General features: G+C 39.5%; 3 protein-coding genes across 4 annotated transcripts; 1 reads left to right on the plus strand and 2 right to left on the minus strand.

Moving 5' to 3' along the window:
* Positions 1-563: 563 nt before the first annotated feature.
* On the minus strand, positions 564-12,593 carry tmem67 (transmembrane protein 67). The gene is made up of 28 exons (XM_042490142.2): positions 12,366-12,593; positions 11,002-11,090; positions 10,788-10,878; positions 9,756-9,855; positions 9,417-9,480; positions 9,233-9,304; positions 9,078-9,140; positions 8,022-8,176; positions 7,810-7,918; positions 7,067-7,153; positions 6,789-6,854; positions 6,455-6,608; positions 6,250-6,382; positions 6,029-6,134; positions 5,798-5,854; positions 5,201-5,299; positions 5,006-5,104; positions 4,624-4,710; positions 4,435-4,534; positions 4,147-4,286; positions 3,910-4,050; positions 2,981-3,061; positions 2,788-2,904; positions 2,552-2,668; positions 1,444-1,551; positions 1,174-1,276; positions 929-1,071; positions 564-845 (listed from the first exon to the last, which is right to left on the minus strand). Exons 1-28 carry the CDS (start codon positions 12,568-12,570, stop codon positions 765-767), a joined length of 2,967 nt encoding a protein of 988 aa, XP_042346076.2. The 5' UTR covers positions 12,571-12,593; the 3' UTR covers positions 564-764.
* An 850-nt stretch (positions 12,594-13,443) lies between these two features.
* On the plus strand, positions 13,444-16,478 carry rbm12ba (RNA binding motif protein 12Ba). Of its 2 annotated transcripts, none has more exons than XM_042490017.2 (2): positions 13,444-13,546; positions 14,602-16,478. In XM_042490017.2, exon 2 carries the CDS (start codon positions 14,628-14,630, stop codon positions 16,308-16,310), a length of 1,683 nt encoding a protein of 560 aa, XP_042345951.2. In that variant the 5' UTR covers positions 13,444-13,546; positions 14,602-14,627; the 3' UTR covers positions 16,311-16,478. The 2 variants fall into 2 exon arrangements, with proteins under 2 accessions (XP_042345951.2, XP_042345950.2); XM_042490016.2 differs by lacking the exon at positions 13,444-13,546 and adding an exon at positions 14,247-14,401.
* Positions 16,479-17,643: 1,165 nt separating this feature from the next.
* LOC121945719 (uncharacterized) lies at positions 17,644-26,497 on the minus strand. The gene is made up of 12 exons (XM_042490022.2): positions 26,346-26,497; positions 25,978-26,083; positions 23,111-23,141; positions 21,993-22,070; positions 21,761-21,900; positions 21,548-21,673; positions 20,546-20,591; positions 20,382-20,447; positions 19,325-19,737; positions 19,091-19,195; positions 18,448-18,547; positions 17,644-17,983 (listed from the first exon to the last, which is right to left on the minus strand). The coding sequence occupies exons 2-12, from the start codon at positions 26,074-26,076 to the stop codon at positions 17,940-17,942; spliced, it is 1,248 nt and encodes a 415-aa protein (XP_042345956.1). The 5' UTR covers positions 26,077-26,083; positions 26,346-26,497; the 3' UTR covers positions 17,644-17,939.
* Between the last annotated feature and the right edge of the window lie 788 nt (positions 26,498-27,285).

Genomic DNA, 27,285 nt, shown 5'->3' on the forward strand with positions numbered 1-27,285 from the left:
CTTTTATAGTTTCCTTGGTCTTGGGAGGCTTGAAGGCACATTTCTAACTAATGACTAAGCTGTGCAAACAAACCACAAACAGAGGAACAGGAGCCTGTTCTACTATACGCAATAAAATGTTCACATTTTTCCAAGACAAAGCCTTTCCTTGTGTTCCAGTCTAAATCCACTCTAACTGTCCTTTATCAAGGTAAATATCATTTTATATCACAATGTTGATATATATTTTGGTATAAGAAAAGCAACCGAGTAACTGTTACTGCATTAAAAACAGACAGGAATGTCTGTTTCCTGTCGTGTCCATGAAACATAAAAAATTTTGCAAGAACCAAATAAAAATCTATTACCTGCATAAAATATTGTTCTGCAACTTTGTGTGCAATAACCTAGTTATCCAGAAATGTTAAAGGGTATTAAAGCCTCGAACGGCTGACAAATGTATATAGCCTTACAGTACATGTTGCACTAACTGCATAAAAGTTTTAATATCAGCATATGAAGTCCATGATTATCACAACACGAGGCGAAGAAACTGTGTTTTACTAAAATGAAATCAAAGCCTGTTTCATATCAAAACATTTTAATCGATAAAAACATTAAAGTCTTTACGAAAATATTATATTTACATCATGAAACAGTAGTGAAAATACTGTATATGTAAAGAAAAGTACAAAAAAAGAGCTGCAAAAGCTGTGAACAGTAAACATCTTTGAGAGGAATGCCACGAAACAACACTGACATCACCAACTACTGAGCAGGGAACTTCAAATCAGAAATCTCTCGTCCACCAGAGTCTTGTTGACAAGATTCTTCCTTCCCAGAGTGTTACGAATCAAGCGAAATATCTGTAATGAACGAGAGAGTGTTTAATGGATGTTTCTTTTTGGTGCAGCCAAGGCAATACGCCGCATATGCGCCAAATACTGACCATTTGCTGTACGCATGTAAGCACTGCTGCGAGCACAAAGCTCTGAGATCCGAGGTCGACGACACAGAAAAACAAAGTGTCAAAGATCAGCAGCGTGGCCTCGTTTCCATAAAATAGCACATCACTGAAGGAGTGGGCCTCATCTGCAGTGAGAAAAGCAAACAAACATTACACACACACATACTGTACATACTGCATACAAACACACAGACATGTACAGCCTGTCTGGGCCAAGAGGTCATTACCGTTGTAAAAGATGCTTTTTTCATTGGGTTCAAGGAACTCCATCCCTATGACCCTCTCAAACATCAGCTTGTCCTTCACTATGTAGTCCATGTCAGGATGCGCCTGAGGTTAATACATCAGAGACATAACATGACTGTATGCTCAAAATATTTCATGTCAAAGAAAAAAGTCACCCTCTACAATTAAACAAATAAATGAATATACGTTTAATCAAACAGTGCTGGGTACAATTTGCTTGTGAGAGTTTATTTATGTACATTTATACTTACATGGTCTATAACAGATCCCAGAAAGTGGTTCATGGTCTGGTAGCCTTTTGCCCTCTGCTCAAACTGGTTAGCCAAGCCTGCGTCCACCAGCCGTGACGGCCCGTTCCTCTGGAGCGCGGGACACAAGAAAACATTTAAACTGAAAATTCATCATTTTGTTCTTTTATTGATAACTTATACTAGGGTTCCCACACACATTTACCTAAATATTTCCAAAACCCCATAATATTTTTGAGCAGTTTAATATGGGTAGGCCCTTGTAGCAATTCAGCCATATATTATAAAACAAACTTTCTAGGCATTTGCAGATAACCTGAGTGAACACGATGCCTTAATAAACTGAAGTTGATAATCATTGAGTCATTGATCCATCCAAGTGGATCAATGACCCATCACAGTGGCTAGATATAACTTATCCAGACATCTATACATGTATGTATTAGATATAGTTTGAGACGATGGTCTATACATGTATATTGTCCAGAACACCAGGTATTGTTAGGTCAAGTATTGTCTGTAAATTACTAACAGCCAATTGTTTGATCTCAGCTGAGATTAATTTAGAGGCAACAGTCTGATACTGCTGTAATATATGACTGTAATGCAGCAGCCTCCAGCTACAGTACCATCATTAGTAACTGTCACTAACATCACTGAGTCATTTACCACATTTACAGTGAACATTCAAATTATTTACAGTGCCTTAAATCTCAGTATGAAAGCGTTGGTTCAACCACTATACAACTGCTTTTCAACATTTTTTCCATTTCTCTTCTTATGTGAGAGCGTGTTTCTTTCCCCCTAAAGGGTACGCGGCCTTGGTGATGACGCAGTGTCGGTCTAGTGTATGTGTATCATGTGATACTAGTAACGCTTGAACTGTCTTGCAGCGCAGCATTTAAAGAATAAAAAAATAATACAATTAACATGTTCTGCAACAACAGACATGTTTTGGAATATTATGAACATGTTTAAAAAAACATTAAACAATTTATATTCAAAACTTTTCTAAAACATCTCATACATTTCAAACACTGTTCCAGGAATTCCAGGACTGTGGGAACCCTGAATAGCTCAATTACAAACACAAAAGAGAGAGAGAACACACCCTGCCGATCTGATCCCGTATCCTGTCATACTGCGAGCGCAGGCGGCTGGTTAGAGACACCTGAAAGGTCTGCATCTCTGTGTTGGGAAGTAAACCTCTCTGACCACACAGGGACTCCTTTTGACGGAACAAGACAGCGAGAAACAAAGAAACAGGATGGATGTAATGTGAAATCGAAAATGTCGTAACTATGCCCCAACCACAAACACAGCTGTGTAATTCATTAGAGTACATACAGATTCTCTATTCAGATTGTTGTTCATCTCCTCCATGTTTGTATCTGCATGTCCGTGCACTGACCGCCCGTGGATGTAGTAGCCAAAACAACGGTGAGATAACAGCAGCACAGAAATCTGTAGACAAAAACAAAGTATGTAAAATATTTCAGGCAAATATTGTTTAAAATATAATATAAAGATTGATACTTACATTACTGATGGAGCAGAGATCCACAAACTGACGGATTTTGTCCTCCACAAAGTGCTCATGAAACACAGTGAAGAAAATCACCTGTAGGGATAAGTGGTTATCTTTCAGTGGCGCTCCTAACACTCACATTGCACAGGGTATTTCACTAATTCTTTAAAAACCTCTTCCACTCTGCAAGGACTACAGTGTCGTCTACGAACATTACTGTCTTTCCAAGGTTGTAGAGGGCTGAGCTACAGTGAAGACACTTAAACACATGAAATTAGAAGAGCTAGTTGCAAAAATGGTCAGGAAAAGCACTAAATAAAACTCTAAAGTTAATACATCTCGATGAGGGAAAAACTAGCACGGCCATTTTGACAGGTGTCCCTAGACCCCTTATCTAACGGTCATGGGTACTGAGAAGTTTCCCCATTACAGACGTGCCCATTTTATGCTAATCCCATGCAGTTTTGGGCAAAAACCATGCAGTTTTTTCATGCAGTTCAAATGTGTAATTTCCGTTAATTGTGTTTAAACATTTCTGCATGTGGGGCTCAGTCTTGGAATTGCATAAAATTGGGTTTGACTGGAAAGCGGAGATTTAGAACTTAAGAATTTAGATTGCCCAATAATAATTATGTATGATGATGTAAGTCCCCATAGTAGTCATTTTATTGTAGTGAGACCATTTTGAAACTTGATCTCGGTGTATAAAATGACCTATATTGTCCTTTAGTATAACCACAGCCTCGTAAAAAACCATTACAGCCACAAACTAGAGCCTTCGGGCATTCAGAGGATGTGTACAGGTGTATTGACAATAAGGGGCTGTTTCCAGAACAGAAGTGGTCACCATCCAGTCACAGAAAAATGCAGTTCTCACAGCAATCTCCAGAAGTCAAAAGTTTTTGATACCAGTTCACAGAATGAGTGGTGGCAGTTTTTACCTGCAGAAGTCCGATGCAGAGCCACAGCGTGGCTGCCAGACCGTAGCGCAGCATCAGGCTGTATGAAGGGGTGTACGCCTGAGAGGAGCGCTGTAAAGTTGGCCAGGGGTCCCTCAGGGCCAGGTTAGAGAAACCCAGCACCTGAACAACACAGGGTGACATGTCAGCGATGAGGAAAAGAAACAAAGCAAAAGCTGCGAAAGAAGAGCAGAGTGTGTGCGTTGGCGTGAGATGTACTTCAAGGAAGAAGAGCACAGCCATGATCTGAAAAGTTGGGCTGATCTTGCGGATGGTCTGAATCTCGTTCCATTCATTGGCCACAAAGTAGGTTCTCCAGATGCTGACTGGAGAGGGGTCACGTTTCGGTTCACCAGCAGCTGAAACAGCAATAAATACATGTTCAAATACTGCATATATATTTATACATACAGACAAGACACAAATCAAAGAAAAAATGAATGAAGAGTGGAGTCACATATTAAAAGCAGCTGCTTCCATGCAGTGATAAAGTAAATATGATTTTACCTTGTACAGTTCTATTAGGTTTGCTTCGTGGCCTCTCCCAGTCAATAAAAAATACATCAACTGTCACCTGAAGGATCAGCTTGTGCAGAAACTGGATAGCCTGGATAAAAATACACAGAACTATTTTAATATTCCAAATCAAAGCACAACAATGCTGCTCATTTTTTACCTGCTCAGTAGTTGTCTAACCTTGAGAGCGAAGGCACAACCGATGTATGTGACAAACTGCTCCTCCTGTGCAGGGAGTGGCAACAGCACGGACACAAACTTTTGGGCCTAAACAGACACATACACAAATTATTCACAGCCAATAATAATTTAACCGATTCAATGCATTTGAAAACAAGTTCAGACAAAGAAGGTAAAGGAGGGAAAAGACTTGCCTTTAATGTCTTAAGAGTGCAGAAAGGAAAAAAACAGAAATCAGTGTAAAGACAAGAGACACACTAGTTGTGTTTGAAGAAGAAATAAAGGTCTAAAAAGGAAATGAAAAAGTTACAGAATTTAGATACTGGTACCAATAAAGACCATTAATCTCATAAAACAAAGTCAGAAAAGGAATAAATCTAACCTTGTAAAAGATGAGCCAGTAAAGTCCAGTTCCCACGGTGACGGCAAAAAAAACATTGGCCAGATCTCCGGCATAAAACAACAAAAACTTCATCATAGTCTGGGACAGAAGGAGAGAGACCAACATGACTCTTGAGCTTTACGACAAAATATGGCTTTATGTGGCCTATGACATGTTAAAAATGTAGTGCTGTACCGCCACATCAACGAGCTGAGAGGCGATCCTCCGCTTCCAGCTGATTGTCTTCAGCAGAGAGTAGAGGACAGCAACACCACCCATCACACCCAGAGCAGTCTGTGCACGCAAACATATCAGAGCTACGGGTGATACTGCAGCACATAAACACTGAATAGCATCAGTTATACACAAGAACCTCCCCTTTATCCCTCATATTATTATCTGACCATTTAAAGCTACAGTAGGTAACTTGTTTTTTAGCGAATATGACAAAAAGTTACAATATCCACACAGTAGTACAAGAGGCAAATGGCATTTGCAAAAATCACAAAACCAACTAATCTGAGCCGAGGAGTCTGTAATATAGCTGTCAATCATGTAAATCGCTGCTTGTGAATTGCTGTCCAACTGTAAAACTGGCGGCACTGATGAATCAAGATTCTGTTACTGCACTGCCTGTATCTCGCCTAAAATGTTTTCAGAATGTTTGTTAATTTCAATTATTGGTCTGATTCTTTATCAGTTCCCTTTTTCTTCATGATCAGTTTTTCTGTGTGGAAAAAGGGCGCCTTACACAAGCTTCAGCAACAATGTTTAATTCACTCGTCTACTCACATCTGTCTTCATGCGAGCCTCTTTTTGATCCATCTCATACTCCACTGCAAACGTTGTCTAGAAACAGACAAAATCATTTCAGCACATCAATCAAATAAATGAAGACAGCAACTGATAAAGCCATTTTTCTGTTTATCAAGAAGCAGGAAGTTTGTGTGTGTGTGTGTGTGTGTGTGTGTGTGTGTGTGTGTGTGTGTGTGAGTGCGTGTGCGTGTGCATGTGTCCACTCACAGTCACAGTTTGTGTTTTGATATCCATGATGGGAACGTCTCGGTAGGTCACTGTCATTAGAGGTGGAAAAACCTGTCCTTCCTGGGTTCGCGGAACCAGCTGAAACCTACAAAACAAACACGTTTCATCGAAAACAGCTCCTGTTCTCAAGATAATAAAAAAATATACGTTTTTAATTTGTTTCTTTGTTTTTAATGGTGGAGTGCACATTTGGAGCCCACCTTATTTTGACACTGCTGGCTACACGGATGACTTTGGGCAGGGTAGCAGCGCTCCTCTCTCTTCCGCTCTCTCTTCCGCTCAGCGTGTCGACAACAAACATACGTCGGGACAAGTACCAGTTCCTCATGCTCTCTGCACAAGGACGATGTATGAAAGCAATGCATACACACATAAACAAACACATTTACAAAAATAAAATCCCACCTTGGTTGATGAACCGTCCGTTGTATTGCTGGTTATAGACGAGTGTAGGCAGAGGGAGAAGTTTTTTGTTCTCTTCTCCACCGAGATCCATGAACACATCATAAAACAGCGGCTCAGGATGGTTATCCAACAGCTCTTTTACTGGGAGATCACACTACACACAAACACACACACACACACACACACACACACACACACACACACACACACACACACACACACACACACACACACACACACGCACACACACACACACACGGAGCTTATAATACAGCTGGGCATTGCAAGAGAGTTTGTGCACTGTCCCTGTGCTAAATTTTAAAAAAGCACTCACACTTTCTTGGAAAGCGGTTCCAAAGCTGAAGGCTGCAGCCTGTTTGTCCGTTGTTTCTGGACAAAGCTAAAAGAGCAGAAAAGAGGAAGAGATTAAGTATGAGGTATTTACCGAGCTCCTTTTCTTCAATATTTTGTGTGAAGCACACGGAAAATTACTTAATGCAAGCGAGTGCTGGGCAACAATGACTGCAACTAAACTATCCTGGAAAATCAAGAAATTCTATAAAAAAATTTATAATAAGTTACAATGCTTTTAAACAGTAATTAACATCCTACCTGGAGATTACCTCCTCCGACTGGTTCCCATCTGAGGAACTCTCCTCTGACATTGTAGACAGCAGCGAGCAGCTTAATGTCAGTGTTCTGTAAAACAAACAGAATGTGTCAAACCAAGAGAACATTTTGATCTCGTTTCAGATTTATTTCTTTATTTGTAAAATAAACTGCAATTTCACTGTGATAATTGGATGATAAATTGTTCACAGTTCTCTGTAGCCATCAAGTGATCGTGTTCATTTCCTCTTCTTTTAGATGATTTTATATTGATTATCTTGGCTGCAGTGTACCTGTTGGTTTGTTTGCTGTTCTTTTGTTTTGTCTTTACATTAACATCTTTGTTTTGTTTCCTGTTATTCACTTCTGTTCATATGGATGATAGAGCCCCCCTGTAAATGAGATGGCTCATCTAAAAAATCCTAATAAATAAACATCTGTCTATCTTTTGTCCAGTGCCAAAATGAAAGGAATTGAGAATAAAAATAGTAGGTTGAAGCCTCACAATATGTTTTCGATGGCAATTTAACAAACGACTGTTTAAAAAGCAGAAAATAAACTTAAATATGTCTTTGACTACCAGCAGTCATGTTTAGAAAAAAACAGGTAAAAACACAGATTGCTGTCAAAAAAGGTAACTCAGATTTGTTGCCTTTACTGTACGCTGACCGATCATGCTGTCAGGCCAAGTCACTCCCCAAAAGCCCACTCTGAGCGATGAAAAACCCCAGAAGTTCATCACTCACCTTGTTTCTTCCTCTGAAACTGAACCTGATGGGGACAGGATCGGTCTGAAGCACTCGACTGGCTAATCCTGGTTCGTCGCCATAGTAAAGCCAAGGCAGATTACCTCTCCTGGAGACAGAGGAACCACAGCACTTACTGTCCACTCTGGGTGCAACTGAATTACAGTATAGGGGAATGAAATATGCCTATATGCCGTGTCAGTGCTGATTACCAGTAGGAAATGTCTTGAGTTAAGCCCAAAGCAGCTCTGGATCTGAAGACGGTGTTGAAGAGACCGCAGGCATCGGCAGAGACGCCGCTGAAGGAGTGCATGTTCATCACGCACATGTTCCCGAGAGCCTGGCACGCTGTCAGGTTGGAGAAGACCTGTAACCCCAAAACTTGTTTAAAAACAGAAACTGAAACAAACACACACCGCGTGTTTAACAAAAATTACCGCCTTGTAATACTAAATTGTCATTATGAGCTGCAATATCACCACACAACATATTACATTTGTTTTAGAAGCTTTTTCAACAAGTAGACAACCCTTTTTGCACACTTAAGTTACATGTGCATGGATACATTTTCGCATTAATTGCAGTTCAAATTTGATGGTTGTATGGTGTATGTCTGAATGTCTGATTTCAACATCCTAGAATAACAAACATCCTCTTGTGTCGCAACAACCACATCACTTGTGGCAGCAACTGGAACTTGAACTGGCCTTCTCTGATTGGGGTTCCTACAGCTGAAGGCAAGTTAGATTTAAGACTTTTTAAGACTTTTTAATGTCAACAGGGATTAAATTTAAGACCAATTTTATTGTAAGCAAATAAAAAAACAACACTTTTTTTGTAAGCTTAAGGTTAAGGATAATTTTGCCACAGTGTTTAATGTTACATAAAACATTCCAGTCTGGCAAAAAAGTTAGATTTGGTTAGAACTGGGAAACACCTGGTGTTTGGTGGCCAGTTTTCTTGCAATTTTTATTTTTAAAAAAACCCAAAAAAACCCCAAAAAACATGTTGCCATGTATTTTGAGATTTTACAATGCAATGTAAAGAAAATAATTGTCTCATAACATAATACTTGCCACATCTGAGCATTTTTGAGACTTTTGAGACTGATTTTAAGACATTTTAATACCACTTAAGACCTATTAAGTCATATTATTGAATTCAAAAGCCTTTTAAGTCTTTCTAAGGACCCACGGGAACCCTGCCTGTGATATTAGATCAAGATAAAGATTCTTTTTTGAAGACAGCAAAATAAGATGTGGACTTACAAGGCAGGCTGCTGCTGAGGAGTACAGGTTTTTGATGAACCAGGCAGACTGGACACTGAACTTCTGCAAGGGGAACAGAGCAGAAAACGCAAATCAGAAAACAGCAAAATCAAATAAAAGGAATCTAGCAAGTGAGAGAGGAAAACAAGACTCACCAACTGAGCGTAGTTGACACTGGGATTCACGTTGGTGGAGAGGCTGTTTGGAGGTAAACACAAACCTCCTGCCTGGAAAATCACATATCAGTTATTGATGATGCACTTTGAGTCTGTTACTGGTCGGTGTGTGTATGATGTGTCTGTGGGAGGGTCTGAGGGCAGAGGGGTCGGCTGAACTCACCAGGACATTGGGCGGGTTACACTCACAGGAGGTGTTAATGAAAGAAGCCTGACATCTCTCACACCTGAAAGACAATTTTGGAGACTGTTCCAACCCTGAAATACTGAAAAATGTGACCCGAAACTAAGTCATCCTTTCTTCATGGTAACAAAAGTACATTAGTGGTGCTGAGAGAGCAGGCATGAGCCATTTGTCAGAACAAACTAAATGGGAAAATCTGTCCGTGCAATGATGAGGGTGATGAGCTGGTGAGAAACACAGAGGGAGGAAAACAGGGAGGTAGGGTTGCAACGGTATGATATTTACAGGGTACAATAACTGTCTCCAAAAGTAAATAACCTGTCTCCGCTGCGGTTTGGTACAGACGAAGCAGGGGAGTTTCCATCGCACGTTTCACACCTGGCCTCATCTAAAATGTTTCCGCTGACATCTCTCTCCACTGAAAAAAAACAGTCCACATTTAGCCATTTATACATAAAATACTGATTTAATCTCTGCTTTTGCCTCATTGTGTTAAATCTGCAGCAGGCACCATCAACATCACATTAGAAGCATTCTTGTGATTCATATTTTTCTCTGGTTGTTGGTGATGTAATAGGACAATATGGAGCGCACAGTGGGATACTTCCCAGCAGGTGTTAAATGTATCAGAAGGAAAACAGATATCTGGACTTCAAACCTCAGTCTGGCAGATAAAGGCTGAGAAAGATACTACCCAGATAAACAGGAGTTATGAATCAACAAAGAACCCCTGTGTATTAACCCTTTGAGTCCTAAGCAAATTGGCTTGATGTCTTTCAAAATATATAGGTAAAGGCAATGAGCAATTTATGCAGAAATGACACAAAATTGGCAAAAACATTGTAAAAGTACAAGAATATTCCCTGAAAAATAAAAGAAAGAAAGAAACCACCCCAAAAAGTGCTTAAAATAATAATACTAATTCTGTCATTGATTTAACAAATATAATTATGATGGTTATAAATATATATTTTTGGACATTTTTCCCTATTGCATATTAAAAAACAGTTAAAAAACAGTTCTTGTCAAGTTGCTCAATGGCCTTCTTTTTTTTGCTTGTGTTTTAAAATGAAATCAAACCAATTTTCTCGGTTTTTGAAGGTTTAAATACTTGTGAAGGTGTCTGAACACAGCACAAGAAAAGCAATGTTGGGATTTACGAAGGGTAAATCAAAGGTCAACTGTTGGTATCTGAAGGTGTTGGTATGTACAAATACGTTTGCAGAACTTTCTGTACCCGTCAGCCAGACAAGCCAAGAGATCCATTTGCTTAATATATCAATAAACTCTTGACAGAAGATCATTTTCAAATTCATCTCTCTTTAGGAGAATTTACTCGATATGACTCACCCAGGATGTTGCCTTGTGGGCACTGGCACTGTCCCTCATCACTGAGAGCGCCTGGACAGCGAATACACCCAAACCCACCTTTAGTTACTGCCTGAAAAGAGAGATGGCTGGTTAAGAAATGCTATTAGAAATTTTCTAAGGAGTAAGAGCCAATATCTACAGCATAATGAGGCGCACAGATATAAAGACATGCTATTAAGGTAATTGCACATACAGGTTTGTCAGGCGGACACTGCTGGCAAGTAATGGACGTCTTGTCAGTGATAACAGTTTGGTACCCAGTTTTGCAAATGCAGCTCAGTCCTGCAAAAGGAGGAAAACCAGTAGAAAGTTATTGGAGGACAGAGGATGTTGTACATGGGACAGAGGATGTACAGTGTTAATTAATTAACAAATTAACTCTCTCACCCACCAAAAGAAATAATGACTTACTTATATTTGCTAATGGCCATAGTAGAGCAAAAGGCAATGCAAGAAGGAGCTAGAACCAAGTGATGGGGATGTGGAAAATTCAAGATCTTAGAGCTCTAACTGATTTGATTAGAGTAACACTGATGTTTCTTAAAAAAATAAATAAAATTGATAAATTGATAAAAGATACAAAGGTATATTTAAAGATAAAAGCTCACATTTCTGTACACTGCACACTTTAGGTCAACTTAATTATTTAAAGTTAAGATATCTGCACTGCAACTCTAGTTCTGGAAAACTGTACAATCCCTCCATTGCACCTTTTGTGCACACTTGTCCTTTAAATTCGATTTTGTCATTTCATATATTTAAATTGCTTCTATAATTTTTATCTTATGTTCTATTCTATTTAAATTCCCTATTTTATTCTTCCTTTATGTTAATTGTTTTGCACCAAAACACCGAGTCACATTCCTTGTAATGCACTTGCAATAAAACTAGATTCTGATACTGATTATTGTTGGTATCAATTTAGGCTTTTTATACTATAATCAAGTTCTACTATAATATTAGAACTTAATTATAAGGGCCTCAGCCAGAACATCACACGCATCGATTTACCTCAATATATATTAGGGTAAATGCATATCGCCCCCTCTTTCTCTCCCCCTTTCACGCTCAAACTGTCTTGTCCATTTAAGGCAAAACAAATCCAAAAAGCAAAAAAAGCATTGACATAGAGCTTGTTTACTAAAAAATATCCATGGGGAGTATCCCCCCGCCCCTCTTAAGAGGTCCAGGCTAAGCCCACATGTCCTCAAATCCTAGAAACGCCCCTGTCAATGATTGCCTGCACTGACCTATTTTACTCCATGTTAACTCAAACAGCACACTGCGCATTTTGTTTTTAGGTGGCCTGTCTGTTTAACAGATCTATGAACAGTATTAGCGAAGCTCTGAACATTTTATATATATTATTATATCTCAGCTAGCCATTAGCCCCCAGCTAACTGCTGCCCAGCTCACTGCGGATCTCTCCGTCGCGGGTAGCGGGACATCTCACAGTTAAAGTGAAATACTTTGAAATTAAGACTAATCACACTCTTTGTTAGCATAGTATCGACACTGAGTCAGTTGTTGCGCTGCGGTGTGATGATGGTAACAGACCTGTTGTGCTCCGTCGCTGATTTGAACCGCACCTCATGCACGAGAGACTCGAGATATCGAAAAATTCCTCCGCAGTACAATCTGAAGGAGTCTTATACGGGATAACGAACTGCTGGCAGTGAGGAAGATCAGCGTATATTAACAGAAATAATGTTACGGCCACTATGTATCTATTTACAGCAGACGATAGCGTCCCCGTCGCCATGGTAAACAACGGTCTTCCTTTGTACCCACAATCCCATTCACCCAGCGTGATGCCGTCACGACTAAATTTATGTGTGCGTCACAAAAGAAAAAACAAACACGTTTCTTATGACATAGTATGACTTTTTAAATTACCTGTTATAATATTACTTTTTTTTCATTTTTAAGACTTAGCATATGACTTAACACAGTTATTTTAACAGATCGTGACATACTGTACTATGACATTTTTATTCATGTATTTATTACATTTTAAGGACTCACATACTATGACTATTTTATAGTCATTGTATGTGAGTCCTTAAAATATTACTATTTTTTTAAACATTCCTATGACTTTCTATATTATGATAATTAGAAAAGAAAATTACATACTATGCTGGGACTTTTATTTCAACTTATTTGATAGGCTACATTTTCTTGACTTACATGCTATGACTCATTTTTTCCATGACTTACTATACTGTGACAAATTTGTAGAAACATTATTAGTAAAGTTAATGATGGCTCAGTTCCATTAAGTGTCCCAGTAAGCTATTCAAGCACAATACCAGGTACCAAAAGTATGATGTCGCAATCACCATTATTATTAAAAACATGTTTTTCCTACTATGACCGCTCAAAACATCAGCCATGAAAAGGTCTATCTTATATATAATGTGTGATAGAGTATTTGATTAAATGTGTTATGTGATATGGTTAAAGCAGCAAAAAAATAATATATCCACACAGAATAATCTCTGTTAAGGTTAATAAATAACATAATTGGAAGAGGAACATTTTTAAACTGAATTAACAATAGTTAGATCTGTTATGCAACAATTGTTTATGAGTCATAGGGACTTTTAACAGGAAACGAAAGCTTGCATGCTGAATCTTATTCATATAATCTTATTCACTTCCTGACAGACCACAGTGATATGTTTGCATAGTCTACCAGAAGAGAGCCACATAAAGTGAGATAAAGTAAGATTCAAGTAAGTGCGATTTTAAAATTTAAACATTTTAGTTAAAGTTGAAGGAACAGCTTGTTCTGTCAATGTGTTAATTGTGTAATCGACTACTGAGAGCAAGAACAAAGAAACAACGGAGAGAGAAATAGCATGGGCCTGAGTAAGGCCAAGAAAAATTAGCTCATATTAATTGCTGAATATTTTGGGATTTTACCACAGCATTTTTATTTATTAATTTTTTCATCTGATGATTATGGCCAGCTGTTGGTTGAAGAATTGTAGCTTTTTTACGATGAAAGGTTTTGGTGTCTGTCAAGATTTATTTTTATTTTTTATTTTTTTAGGTTTTGGACTGACAGTAGATTTTTATTTATTTAGTTGTGATGTGTTTTGATTAAATAGCACAGTGGACAAAGGTTGATTCAGTAAAATGTCTGAAATTAAATATCATTGCTGTCAGAAAAAGGAGACAATAGATTCTGTAATAAGTATATTCTTATTTATTTACTCATTTTTAAATTAATATATTCATTTTTGTTTATTTGGATTTGGATATAGATATTCTTCCTGGAGTCCACACATATACATAGTATTTTATTACTTTTTAAACGTCCGAAATAAAGTACATTAAATTCATTTCATTACTAAGCAAAAGCTTGGTCCTGAGAGAGTAGTGCACTCTCCAGCCCGGTAGGAGGCGGTAATGCGCATCTAACGCTCCAGAGACAATAAAAGTGAAATGAGAGGGAAAAAGCGCATTCTTGAGCAGATCGGGGAGGGACCACATTTTCAACACGTTTTCACACACATGTTGAGACAGGACAACAGCAACAACACTGGCAAAAAACGCATGCCAATCATTCGTTGTACCCACGTGTGGTGAGTTATTTGTGCACGCGTTATGGAGACAGAAATATTCTGCACTTTCTTTAAGCTTTTCAGTGCATCTGCATGGCGCACGTTTTTGTTTTTGAAAAAAAAAAAAAGAAAAATCGGCAATGACGCAGCATGCCTGAGTTATTGAATTTTTCTAAATTCTTGTTTTTTAGGTTTTTCACAATTTTTATCTTAATTTGCAGACGCCACCAGGCCTCGTGCAGAAAAAATGACCATAATCCTGCGACTGCAAGGCCTGGATGTCAAGGCAGGCACTGGAGATATACGCGCATTCTTTGAACACCTTCACATACCAGACGGTGGAGTTTACATAGTGGGAGGAAGTCTCCGAGAGGCTTTTATTGCGTTCACCCGTGAAAGAGATGCCCAGCTCGCCATGCGGCACAATGGACAAACCCTTAAAGGGTCGAAGGTGAATCTGCACATAAGCAGCATGGCAGAGCTGGAGGAGAAACTCAAGACATTGTTGAACAGGAAGAAACCCTCCCCCGCGCAGATTACTGTCCGGAAACCAACTCCACATGCAAATGTGCCACCTTTGAATTTCAATACATCCTCTGCTGCTCCGCCACTTGATCCAGACACTGCAAATCTACAGCCTTCAAATGCTCAAGTGCTTGATTCCAGTACTGCCTTTCTTCTCGGGGTTTGCACTGTCCTTCAAGGTCTTCAAGGTCTCCAAGGTGAAAACAATGAGCCAAAAGTGGATTTCCCAAAAATTGACAGTACAGTTGAGTTTGATGAGATGAGGACGCCATCACAAACTCTGGACTCATGCCCAGGCTATGTCAGGCTCTTTGGTCTGCCATCCTCCGCCACAAAGGAGGTCATCTGCCATTTTTTCAAAGGATTGCCGGTGCAGGAAGTCATAGTGAATGTAGAGTTGGGACGTAGCCACGGTTGCCTGGTTAAGTTTTCCACCATGCAGGATGCAAGTGACGCTCTTCTCTTCAACCAACAGTCACTGGGCCCCCTCTGTGTGGAGGTCCGTGCAGCGACTGAGAAGATGTGGACCAGTGCGGTGCAAGAATGTGAAGCTGCTTTTGATGTTGAGGAGACAGTGAAACCAAAGCAACACCCTCTTAGAGAAACTGCAAACCACAAAAAAATAAACAATCCTGCAGTGCAGTTCAAGAGGCGATCTGTCAACAAGTTGCCATATAAACCAACAAAAAAGGCAAGACTTGACAGTGACTCAACCACTTTGTCTCCAACTATGGAGCATGTCGTCATGGTGAGGAATCTACCTAAAAGCATGACCAAGACTGAAATAAAAGAATTGTTTGGGTGTCCAAACCTCGTACACAAAAATGTGCTACATCTGCTCGACAAGGAAGGCAACAGAACGGACACTGCTTTTCTTATTTTTAATTGCACTGAGGATTATGACTATGCAATGAACCTCACCGGCTGCCATGTTGGCTCTGAAGCCATTGAGGTCACACCAACCACTAGAATAATGATGAGGGACATGATGGACAAAATACATTACAATAATGTTAAGCCTTGTCCAAAGACGGACACACTGAAGAAACCAAATCGAAAGAGGATTTCAAATCTAGTTGAGACACCAGAAGAAGCACGATGCGTGAACTCGGACCCGGCAGCTCAGACATGTCTATTTGTCAGAAACCTGCCAGCAGATGTGCAGGAACGTCACATAAAAAGACTGTTCAAGAAATACAAAGTGAGAAGGGAAAATATCGTCTTACTGCAGGACAGTAATGGTAAAGGGATCGGTGAGGCTGTGGTTCAGTTTAAATCACAGGCAATCGCTGCGCTGGCTCAAAGCCTCCACGGTCAGGACTTCCTGGGTACGACGGTGCTTCTTACCTGCATAAATGTGAATCAGATGGAGGAAATCTTGGCAAGAAATGCTCAAGAAATATGAGTATTAATGCTCGAATGCAGACACCCAGGTCAAAGACTGACTATCAAGTTGGTGTTTCAACTGTAATTTCACCTGACTGCATCAACCACTGAGTAATCAAATTTATGTTTTCTACTTTTTCTACTCTGTGAACGCTTTATACATTTGAAAATAAATGTTTTTATACAGTTTTATGACCCATTTGTTAACCCAGGAGAACACCACAGATTGTGCTTGCTAATATTTGCAACAGGATCCACTCTCAAACTGCTGGTGGCTTTTCTGCTTCAGACATCTGAGCCTATTTACACCTGGTCTTATATAAATGATCTGAATATAAGTGGACAATGCTAGATTTAAGTATAAAGATGCATTGTGATCTGATCCCTCAAACCAATTGGCCAGGTGGTCTGGGACTCAATTGGCCACATATCTTTAGTTGTGTTAAAAGCTATTTCCTCCTGAAGTGTCACCAACAAGGAGTATGTGAGCCGTGCAGGAGGTGGTGGTTGTTTTGGTGAAAGCACACCGATGCTCTTTTGAATGGGGGCCAGATTAGATAATATGAAAATACCAAGGGGCCAGCTGCTTCTTGCATCATATGGGTAATTAAACCAACAGAATCATATACAAATAAGACAAGCGCAATGTATTCAATTTTCCGCCTGCGTAGCACTTGGTACATCTAAAAACTGTATGATAGCATTTTCTTCCATTCTCATGATGGCGGCAGGACTACGTGATCTTGCTTGATAAATACTGTGCAGAGGGCCACATACAGTAAGCTATTTGTTGAAAGACGAGCCGCGGACCGTTTAAAATTAATCCGTGGGCCACGTATGGTCCCCGGGTTTGACTTTGGACATGCCTGCTCTATGACTTACCCATTTATTGTCAAGTTGGACAAAGTGTTGTGTGACTATTGTTTTGCACTATGGAAGGAGATGTGTTAAAGTGCAGATGTACTAACTCAGCGTGGTGTTGTTACGAAATCTAAACACAAAGTACTTAGCTATAGATGCATAATAGGCACAGGTGCAAATAACGTTGTGTCTTGGTTTTTAACTCGTGTTCAGATCACCAAAATGCATAATACCAGGTCTTATCAGGCTCTATGCTAATGGAAAATAAACCCGAACTACAAACTCAGGAGGAAATATACAGCTATGCTTTATGTTGTAATCATGGGTTGCAGTAAGTTTTCTGATGTGTCCACTAAAACAGACTTCAGCAAAGGAGAAGTGTCTTAAACACTTACTGGAACCTGTTGGAGGATTCCCTAATGTTGTCCATGTAGCATAGGATCTGGAGCACACGTTTAAGAAAATTGTTTGAATGAATGGATTTCAAAACGCACATTTTCTCAATTACTTTAATAGAACAGAGCCTTGGAAACTGATCAACGGTTATACACTTATGTTCAGTTAAAGCTGCTGAAAACATGCACAAGTAATTTTGTGTAAAACCCAACAAATGAAACCTGACAGTAATGTAAATAAGTAAAAACATAAAAAAAGACTACTATGTAGCAACAGCAGAAAAACACGATACCTACAGGCAAGTAGATTTTCACAAAAACGTTTTCTACTCATGGACCATCATGACCGATGCGCACATAGAACGGAGGGATGAAAAGATCATGTCTTGGGATTATTTGTAATATCTGGATGGACCGCTTGAGTATCTGGATGGACCTGTAGAGACACAAAATGCCAGAAACATTTAAAAAAACAGACAAAAAAAGCTGATTTACTCACATTTTGACCTCCATGTTTCAAATATGAGCAACAGACATTTTTTGGGTGTCTTCCAGTCAACATGCCCTACTTCATTTGAGTTCAGGCCGCATTAAATAGAAAATTGAATATTTCCTCAAATCTGATCTTTTTGACTTGACTGGTCACATTCAGCTACGGTAGCCTTCTGTAGTTTTAGTTAACCACTCACAAACTGCATGGAGAAAAATGTGCACTTGAGCATTGAAGTGTGACGAGGAAAAATCACAGATTCATGGATGAAAAAAACATGAATTAAAATATGATCATTATGGCGCCTCATGGTCAGTGATGGAATATGTATCGATTCAGCACTACATATGAAAAGTGGCTCAGATCTGATTGAAGAAAAAGAAGTGAATGTATCCTTGGTTCTTCCATACCTGAGAGACTACTTGAAAATCGATCGCTACTGCGTGAAAAGCTGGAGATTGAAGAGGAGAAGCCTGTGGAGTTCAGTGAGAAGCTGCTCAGACTTGAACCCTGTGGAGAAAATGAAGACAGAACATTAATGAGTTATATGATCATTTTGGGAAGCTGACTGAGCAGCCAACAGGGTCTCAGCTGTTTTTACGTTTGGGGCACTTGCGCCATGGTGCTCCGTTGCCATAGTCGGAGCACCATGACTGCCTTCCAAGCTTCAGGGCTATATGCGCCATTTCCGCTTCTTGTCTTAACCCATCGTTCTCACCCAGATGTGCTCTCAGGTACCGACATTTGGCCCCGATGGATTTAACTTGAATCCGTACACTCAATTTTGCGAAAACCTGGTAAAGTGCATTTCTCCTTGTTTTATAAAGTTAATGTTTTATTGTGCTCTATCCAAATAAAATTATTACATTAGATAGTAACAACATAATTCTGTTGGTTCCCCCAAAAAGTACAGAGTTTGCTACCAAACCTTACTGATGGGAGGGGTGTTTTTGGTTGGATGTTGAGATCAAATATCAATAATCTCTCTTCAGAACTGCAGACTCCACCTTTTATATTTGGTTTTAAAATGCAGGGTAAAAACAAGCTCCATACCGTCGATACGCTCCTCAGTCTGTACTCCATCAGCACATCTGTGAGTTTCTGCGTCACCTTCAACACCAGCTGTGCGTCACTCTCGTTCTCTATCCGGAAAGTATCCTAAAAAAAAAACCCCACACATTTTGAGAATTTACTGTATGTTTGAATACAAATTATTTTTTCAACAAAATAACATTGACACTTTTGTTAGGGTGGAGAGGAACACACTGTGAATATTGGGGCACGTACCAGGTAAGTGAGAAGTGTATTAGGAAGGTTGCTACTCTCTGGAGAAGTTCCCATCAAGCCTGGCCTCTCCAGTGTCTTGTCCATCAGGCTACTCCCCATTTGGCCTCCCCGGTATTCATCAGAATACCTTCTACCCGGGTTGTCCTCCAGTGGTCCACTCCTTCTGTCACTGGATCCATAATTGTCTCCAAGCCCAGCTGGGCGAGGAGGACCCATGCTATCTGGGAAAGGTCTTCGATTCATACCAGAGTCGAGGGAATCTTGCCTGCCTGAGTATCCACCCAAGCCGTACTCCCACTGGGAATCTCCCCCTGGATAGTCAGAGAGAGGACCACCTGCAGGAGGAGGAGGAAACTCCCCTGGAAAGTCTCCTGGAAACTCCCCCGGAAACCTCGGCTCTGAGAACCTGGGACCTGAAAAGTGTTACATGTAAATACACATGTAGTAAATGACTAGAACAGCACACGTGCTCAGTGTGATGACCTCAATGTTCAGTGTACATTTGTTTACTGTTTTTATGTTGCTTTTATTTATTTATATATTTCCTGTTAACACAGAAGTGCATTTATTTTGAAGAGTCAGTAGACGGGGGAAAAAGATGGAAATTTCCTTGAAGGAAAACACTGAAGAAACGTTCAGACAAATACAAACAAGGAGAAAATATAAGTAAAAAAAGACGAACGGAGAGAGTTTACAAGAGTTCAGCTCCAGTCGAGTGGGCAGCAAGGTATGAACTGAATTTCTTTGTGTCTCATTATTTAGAGTTTTTGTGTATTTCATCACTTTAAGGTGTCGTTAGAGCAGAGATTATTATTTTGTTTTCTGTTTATTTTATTACCATTTAGTTTTTTAGTTGGTCAGTTAAGTTCTTCACAGATAAATGAAACTATATTAGACCATCAGTCCATTTTTATTTTGACTATTAAGCTACACTCCGAATTACTCTGTATTTGCTTAAATGATATAAATAACCCTGTTTTGGGAACATTACATGAAAAGCTTTCCCTCTGACTTAAATTCCCGGGAATGTGGGGTCAAAAAGTGGCTGATGACTCACCAAAGGGTATTCCTGATAGTCCCATCCCTGGTGGTGGTTGAGGCACATATTTAGGAACAGCAGAACCTGTAAGAGAGGAAAGGACACAAAAGACATTCACATCTCAGGTTATCGACCAAAAGAAAATACTTAATTGCACACTAATTAATAAGAGGGTAACGTACGGAGTCCTTTGAAAGCAGGAACATCAGATGGTTCCTTAAGGACCACCTGAAAGACACAACAGGAACAGAAAAATTTTAAATCTACAATCAGGATGTATAAAATAAGTAAGCTGCTCATATAAACGAAAGACATTTTCAGGAATTAAATGTAAGAATTTTGCCTCCTCATTCATTTCAATGACACTGCAAAGGCTTGGTTAACTTTAAGGTCAACATTAACTGAACTGTAAGACAAATTTAAACTCACACATTCCCTATGGACGGCTTTATTTCTTTTTCCAAATTATTGGCTTTTTTGTTCATTTCGAACAAATAAAACAAACATTCAAAAACCCATCCCTCCCATCCCACATAAAATCTTTCTCACTAAAAAGATTGACAAACACATAAATTATACGTTAAATAAAAATAATCATAACAATAAAATATATATGGCAGATTCTACTGTTTACCTTGCAATAGTTGAGATGAAATATAAAATGTTTAATGCCATGATAACTTCAGACATCTGCCTCACAGCATTATCACTCATTATACAGTGTTTTGGTGCCCATCAAGCATTCATGTAGTACCAAAACTGGACCTTTTAGATTGTATTGCATCTTCTCACGTGTACTCATAATGGCCGCACTTATGGTGGTAACGTAAACCGCAACAAAGATTCCAAATAAAGCAAACATTTTCACTGATAATAACTTCTTTAGTCGGCTAAAATATGTTTACCTGCTGCCATACACAGCAGTACATGGCTTATTTCCAGCCTGTTTCTTCAAACTGGGGGCGTCCCGATTGACATCTACTGTATGATATACGCTCACTACTGTTAGTACCTCATACAAACCCACTCCAAAAGATCCGAACTGTCTCTTTGACACAGAAATGCATTTCCAACGATCATTGTTAGCAGGAAACTCGAGCCAACATCACAATCTTTTTTTGATTCAGGAGGATAAAATCTAGACCTTTGTGCCCCTGCTGCTGTGATGCGTGTCCGACACTCACCTTGAGTTGTCCCCTCCCCTCCATCTTCTCCACCTCAGCTGCAGCTCCTTTAATCGCCTTCCTCACAGCAGGGTCTTTGACGGCCTCTTCCTCTTCATGTTTGACCTTGTCAGGGTGCACCTTTTTCTGTGTACACAACGGCAGAGAAATACTTCACATAAAAGTTTTTCATATTATGCTTTTGAGGCAAATCAAGAAACCAGTAACACTCACCATGTATCTGAAGCTGTGTCTCCAGCCTTTCACATGTGCAATCATATCGTGCTGCAAGCGGGAGACCTGACACAGTTTGCACTGGTAGTGTGGTGGGACAGATTTACTGGGGCTGCGGTACTCCCACACATAATGAAGACCTGTAGACATTTAAAGATCATACGTGGGGAATTATATTTCATATAGAAGGGGTAAAGGAGATGTGTGTGATGGAAATAGCTCTTCTGCTTACCAATGATGCAGTCTGTGACATCCTTCAGCTGTTTGCTGAGAGCGGGCAAAGTCTGGATAGATGCCCCTTTGGTGAATACTGGAAAAACACAACAGCTTTATAATAATCCGCAACTGACAAACAATGAGACAACAAACAAGTTGAGCCAGCCACTTTGTTAAAAACTTCTGGGAAGAAACCCATAATCATAGTTAAGAAGACACTCAAGTAAAGACAGAGTGTTGTGTTTTTACACCACCTGCCCTGTAGGATGACCAGTGAATTTTACTCGGTCTATATGAACCGCACAACCATTAGAAACCCAAACTCCTTGAGTGCTTTTGAAGCCTGGGGGAAGAATGGGAACAGCAGTTCTCAGCTAACCCCCATTTAGGCCCAAACTGGGCCCAAGACACCAGCTCCTATGATGTGTTGCCTCTCAATGTGCCAAACCACAGAAGAAACATTTCTGTGTTGCACTAATGAAGCTTTCCGACCATGAACGCACAATACGATCCCTTTATAATCGAAAATACTCTGGCAAGAGGGTATGGTTTACTATAGTAAGTAATAATACGACATATTCTCACTCAAGCCAGCATAGCACAGGCTGCTATATAAAAAAATGAATACTGCATTCAGCAGTGTTAAAAAAAATATATCGTATGGAGGAAAAAAAGGCTTTACAACCATCACAGCACAAAAAGTGCATTAAAACTTCATCAGCAACCGTCGCAGATGCATGGCTCTATAAGTGTATGTCCCGCTGCTTTAACAGATTGTCATTACAGACTAATGGAGCTTCTGGTGCTGGTCTTCAATGTAGCAACATCTTAGGAGAATGGGTTCACAATTTTTACATTGCTCAGTATATTTTTAAAGGCTATACGTGTGTTGAAAAATGCATTTTGAACAGAAAAGCTGTGGCAGGATTTTGGAAAATGTTTTGCAGGATTACTTCTGCAATGGCAAACTGATCTCCACAGACCAAACCCATGGATGGCACCACAACGGCTCCCATCTCTGAGAGTGTGAGCCTCCCCGAGTGGGTGAGCACGCCACCACCCGCGGCATGAAGCAGTGAAATCAAGATCTCAAGCTTCAACACTCAGCACTGGCACCGTGTATAAAGGACTTACCTATCTCAGCAGAATGCTGCGGCTGCTTTCTCTGTAAACGGAGGGAATAAACCCACATGAAGGAGAGAGACACATACAGGCATTAGTGACAGGATGACACTTAGCAGAGCACTGAACTCCTCGTCCATGTCCGCCACCCTATGTGTGCCGTAGAGCCGTTATTTTCCTGATTCTCCATGACCTCTGCATCAAGCAGCAACAGTCAGAGAGACAAGTGTTTAAATCATGTAGTCTGGTGTTCAGTCTAAATTCTCATGAAAGAGAATGTAGAACAGCAACACTTACATTACTTGTTTAATAGGGGAAGAGAGAAAAAGGAGTTGATACTCTGAATGAAAAGTTAAATATGCAAACATGTCCACAGTGGCCACATTAAAAAAAAAAACTAAAAAAAACTGAGGTCAAGACCGCAGCAATTTTCCCAGGAGAATGAAACGGAGATGGTGTCTTTACTATTCTTTTACTCAGTATGTTTGCATGCAAGTTAAGTCAAGCTATGGTTATAGCTCGATTAGGTCCTTTAACTGGTCCTTGTCCCAGTATACAAGCGCCAGAAAGGAATCACTTTACTGATGAAGGCATGTCCGACTCCGCCACGGTAGGTGGAGATATGCCCCCTTTTAGCTTGTTTCTATTGTTTCTTCTTCTGGTTTATCTATCACATACTAAACAACTTAGCAAGTGTCTCCACATCTGTCCAAACCTGCGTGGTTCTGTTTTTATCAGTCACCATGCTGAGTCTGGTTTTGTTTTTTTTCCATTTATTTTCTTCTTGTGTTTTTCCTGGCTTTCTTCTACAAATTCACGCTGTTCGACTTCCGGGTCAAAGCCCGGCGTGGGGACGATAGAGCCTGCACAGAACAACTAGGCCAGTTCAGATTCGGTTGAGGTGTATGCATGAAAGAGTAAATTGACCCCTAACCACATTATCTGGGTGTCTTAGTCAGACTTTGACAAATTTGACTGAGTATGATTTCAGTCTGACTAATACGTTTACATGTTTTTTAGTTTTGTTTGAGTCAGACTGACACAATAATTTGACTTTTTTTAACGTCACGTAAACATACTGACTGTGTTGTGGCCGAACACTCAGTGTGGTGTGTTTGGAAACCCTGAATATAACAAATAATGTGATAATAACTAAACGTCCAGAGCAAAAAGGAGACTGATGCCAGTTTGAATCATAAGTTGTTTAAAAATATGAAGGCAGTTTATGAGATATTTTATATCTTGGATTTGGTTTTATCTCTTGCCACCATAATGGCACTCGCTAAAGCAGAGACAAGATGACTTTCACGAGAAATTCAAAATGCTGCCATTCAATTAAATTTTATAAAGCACAAAATCACAAATCAAAATTTGCCCCTGAGGGCTTTAAAACACACAACATCCCTCTGTCCTTGGACCCTCACAGCATATACAGGAAAACTAGGAAAAATGGTAGAAACCTCAGGGAGAGAAATTGAGGACGGATGCCTCTCACAGGGCGGACACAGACGCGCAACAGATGTTGTATGTACAGAACAGATCAATAGACTAATTACAGTGCAGCGTTGATCTTATTAATTGGCACATAAAGTTAAAATATGTATAATAATAAAAGATCCCTTCTTGGTTTTCAGGAATCACCTTATTCTGCACATTTAAAAGGTTTAATAGTGGGATTTCTTTAGTGTGTGGTAAACACTGCAGTGATGATCTGTTTTGAAGTAACCGCAAGTAACAAGTAAATAAAATCCCTCCAAGAGACCTGCTAACTTAAGCATTTTTGGTCCTTGATGGCACTCAGAAGTAAAAACTGAGTGGCCTGCCATTAGCGAAATGGTTAGGTAAAAAAAAAATCAGGTACTGATTCTAAAAACCCCAATCACATCACAAATACACCTGAAGGTCAAAACTGAGAAGACGTGAAAACTCAAAAGCAGTTTCGGAACACTGAAGAAATGTTTGCATTGTGAAGAAGTCAAACTGGACTTTGCAAAACTCGTGCTTAGAAATCCCTTTAAACCACAGCAGTGATAACAGGCCACATATATGAGACCCTCAACACTGAGTGGGGTTTTCACAAACCAGAGTGCAAATACAACGATGCCAGAGAGCACAGAGGCCGACACCAAGTCAAGGACTGCTGCCGCCTGACTCTCCATGTGGCAGAAAACAGTCAGTGTACAATGGCGTAAATAAGAAAAAAATATATATATCAAAAGGAAATTATGTTTCCTTTAAGAGTGTTCAGCATCACAATATGTGTGGTAATACAAGTGCAGTTTTATTACATTTAGGACTGTTCGTTATTTATGAGAAAGGAAGGGGTGGTGCAAAAAGGGGAACGCATGTCAAATAATATTTAAAGCATGTTTTATTTAAACTTAAGGGAGGGACGCACAACTTTAAATGGCTGCATTTTGTATTTATTTTACCAATGATTTTTAAAGAAATCATGGCTTCCAGAGTGACTAGTGTATTTTCTTTCAAAATCTGTCTTATTCTAAAACAAAGTAAACAAAAGGCCAAACTTACACAATTTACCATAGTAACAAACTATCAAAACAGAAATTAAACACTTCTGTCAAACTACATGTTAACATACCTTTATGTCTTCCTTCTTTTGCATTTGTATTGTGTTTAATATTGTTTGTTTTGAAGTTGCATGTTTTGTTTTCTTGTTCTATATTGTCCATCTCTAACTTACGTTGCGGCCTGTCTTAGCCAGGACACACAGAAAGAGACAAGAGATTTTAAATCTTAAGAGGTTTTTCTGGTTATATAAAAGTTACATTAACAAAAAAAACCCCTTATCTGATAAGTAAAGAGCAGTCCCCCGGTCGTGTGTATGTGATTGAATGTTATGTCGGTGTGATACTTACCTTCACGTTTCGCTTTTGATCAGTCTGCGGCCCATTTTTAGCTTTAGGCTCAGTGACCGGAGCCTTGCTAGCTGGAGCCTGAGCCTCAACGTTTTCCATGTATACACTATGGGCGTAGAGATACAACTGAGTTAATAAAAACGTTCATTTTTCGAGTAATTCTCATTTAGCACAGAGAAACGTTGTTGTTAGTTGTCTATTTTATCTGAGCAGACAGTCCTGGATGTTTCATTTCAGGCCCTGCAGAGCTTTAACTTGTCTTTCTGACGACGTTACACCAGCTGTGATAAACATCCCAGCAAGCCCTAAAACCAAATACCATCAGAATCTCCGCAAGATAAACAGAAAGATCATATTAAATAACTTACCAGAGATATTTTGAAGCAAACTGCAAGTTCCTCAACAAACAAGGTCGGCGGTAGCACAGCTAGCTATGATGCTAACACACACAAAAGCCGATAGGGGGCTTCAGGCTGAATAGGTGGTAGTGTCTGTGCCGGGTTAAAAATGACTCAAGGGACTGCATGTTATTTATCACAGAAGGTGGGGTGTGATTGTTTATTTATTTTTCTAAAACTATACTTTCCCCAATGTTACAAATATTTTTCCTTGAGCCTCAGTGACTGACTGGGGGGAAATGTAAGACCTTCTCTCATATAAACACCAAACGTAGGCATTGGAGCCAGCAAACATAACAGGAAATATTAGTAAGGAAATGTTTTATAATCAGCGAAGCGTTGGCCATTTTTTATTTATTTATTTACTTTAATTTTCTAAAAAAAATTCCTACCCGAAGCCACAAATAGCCTATTTTTCCTTGAGCCTCCCGGGGTGACTTGTGGAAAACGTACGGCCCTGATGTTGTAAAATAGTTTCGGTTTTTCACTCTTGTTGTGCATGCTGGTCAGTCAGTGCAAATGGTTCGTTTTAGGCAAAATTTTAAATGAGACATGTAGAATGAGGTGATTTTGATGAATTATCACTATGTTAAGACATGCCTCCCCTGTTGTGCACCACCTTAACCCCATTACAAGTAACAAACAGTCCCAATTTAAAGTATTTTATCCCTTGGCTGTAAAACAAAACCGAACAGCACCACCATGATAAATCTAAATCAAATTTAATTACATTTGCTTGTGCAATATTGGCCATGAGAAACTTATATTTATTATTTTATTTAATAATTATTGTAATATCGCAAAGGCAGTTGTGTGGACAACGATCTAGTGCGCTCGTTTTGTATGTCGGGGTTTACCGTTATACCCGGCTGCAACAAAATTGCACAAGGTATCACAAACGCCAATATTT

The sequence above is a fragment of the Plectropomus leopardus genome, chromosome 11 (genome assembly GCF_026936395.1).
Source record: "Plectropomus leopardus strain MGB_pleo_1.0 chromosome 11, ASM2693639v1, whole genome shotgun sequence".
NCBI classification, from domain to species: domain Eukaryota; kingdom Metazoa; phylum Chordata; class Actinopteri; order Perciformes; family Serranidae; genus Plectropomus; species Plectropomus leopardus.

What these genes read in the sequence shown, in the direction of transcription:
- tmem67 (XM_042490142.2), bottom strand. Translation starts at nt 12,570, where the DNA reads ATGGCGACGGGGACGCTATCGTCTGCTGTAAATAGATACATAGTGGCC. An exon ending in TCAGCGACGGAGCACAACAG is followed by an intron (nt 11,091 to 12,365) that starts GTCTGTTACCAT and finishes CTCCTTTTGCAG; the next exon opens with GACTGAGCTGCATTTGCAAA. An exon ending in GAACCGCTTTCCAAGAAAGT is followed by an intron (nt 6,609 to 6,788) that starts GTGAGTGCTTTT and finishes GTTTGTGTGTAG; the next exon opens with TGTGATCTCCCAGTAAAAGA.
- LOC121945719 (XM_042490022.2), bottom strand. Translation starts at nt 26,076, where the DNA reads ATGGAAAACGTTGAGGCTCAGGCTCCAGCTAGCAAGGCTCCGGTCACT. An exon ending in ATCAAAAGCGAAACGTGAAG is followed by an intron (nt 23,142 to 25,977) that starts GTAAGTATCACA and finishes CTCCGTTTACAG; the next exon opens with AGAAAGCAGCCGCAGCATTC. An exon ending in AGGGGAGGGGACAACTCAAG is followed by an intron (nt 20,592 to 21,547) that starts GTGAGTGTCGGA and finishes TGTGTCTTTCAG; the next exon opens with GTGGTCCTTAAGGAACCATC.
- rbm12ba (XM_042490017.2), top strand. Translation starts at nt 14,628, where the DNA reads ATGACCATAATCCTGCGACTGCAAGGCCTGGATGTCAAGGCAGGCACT.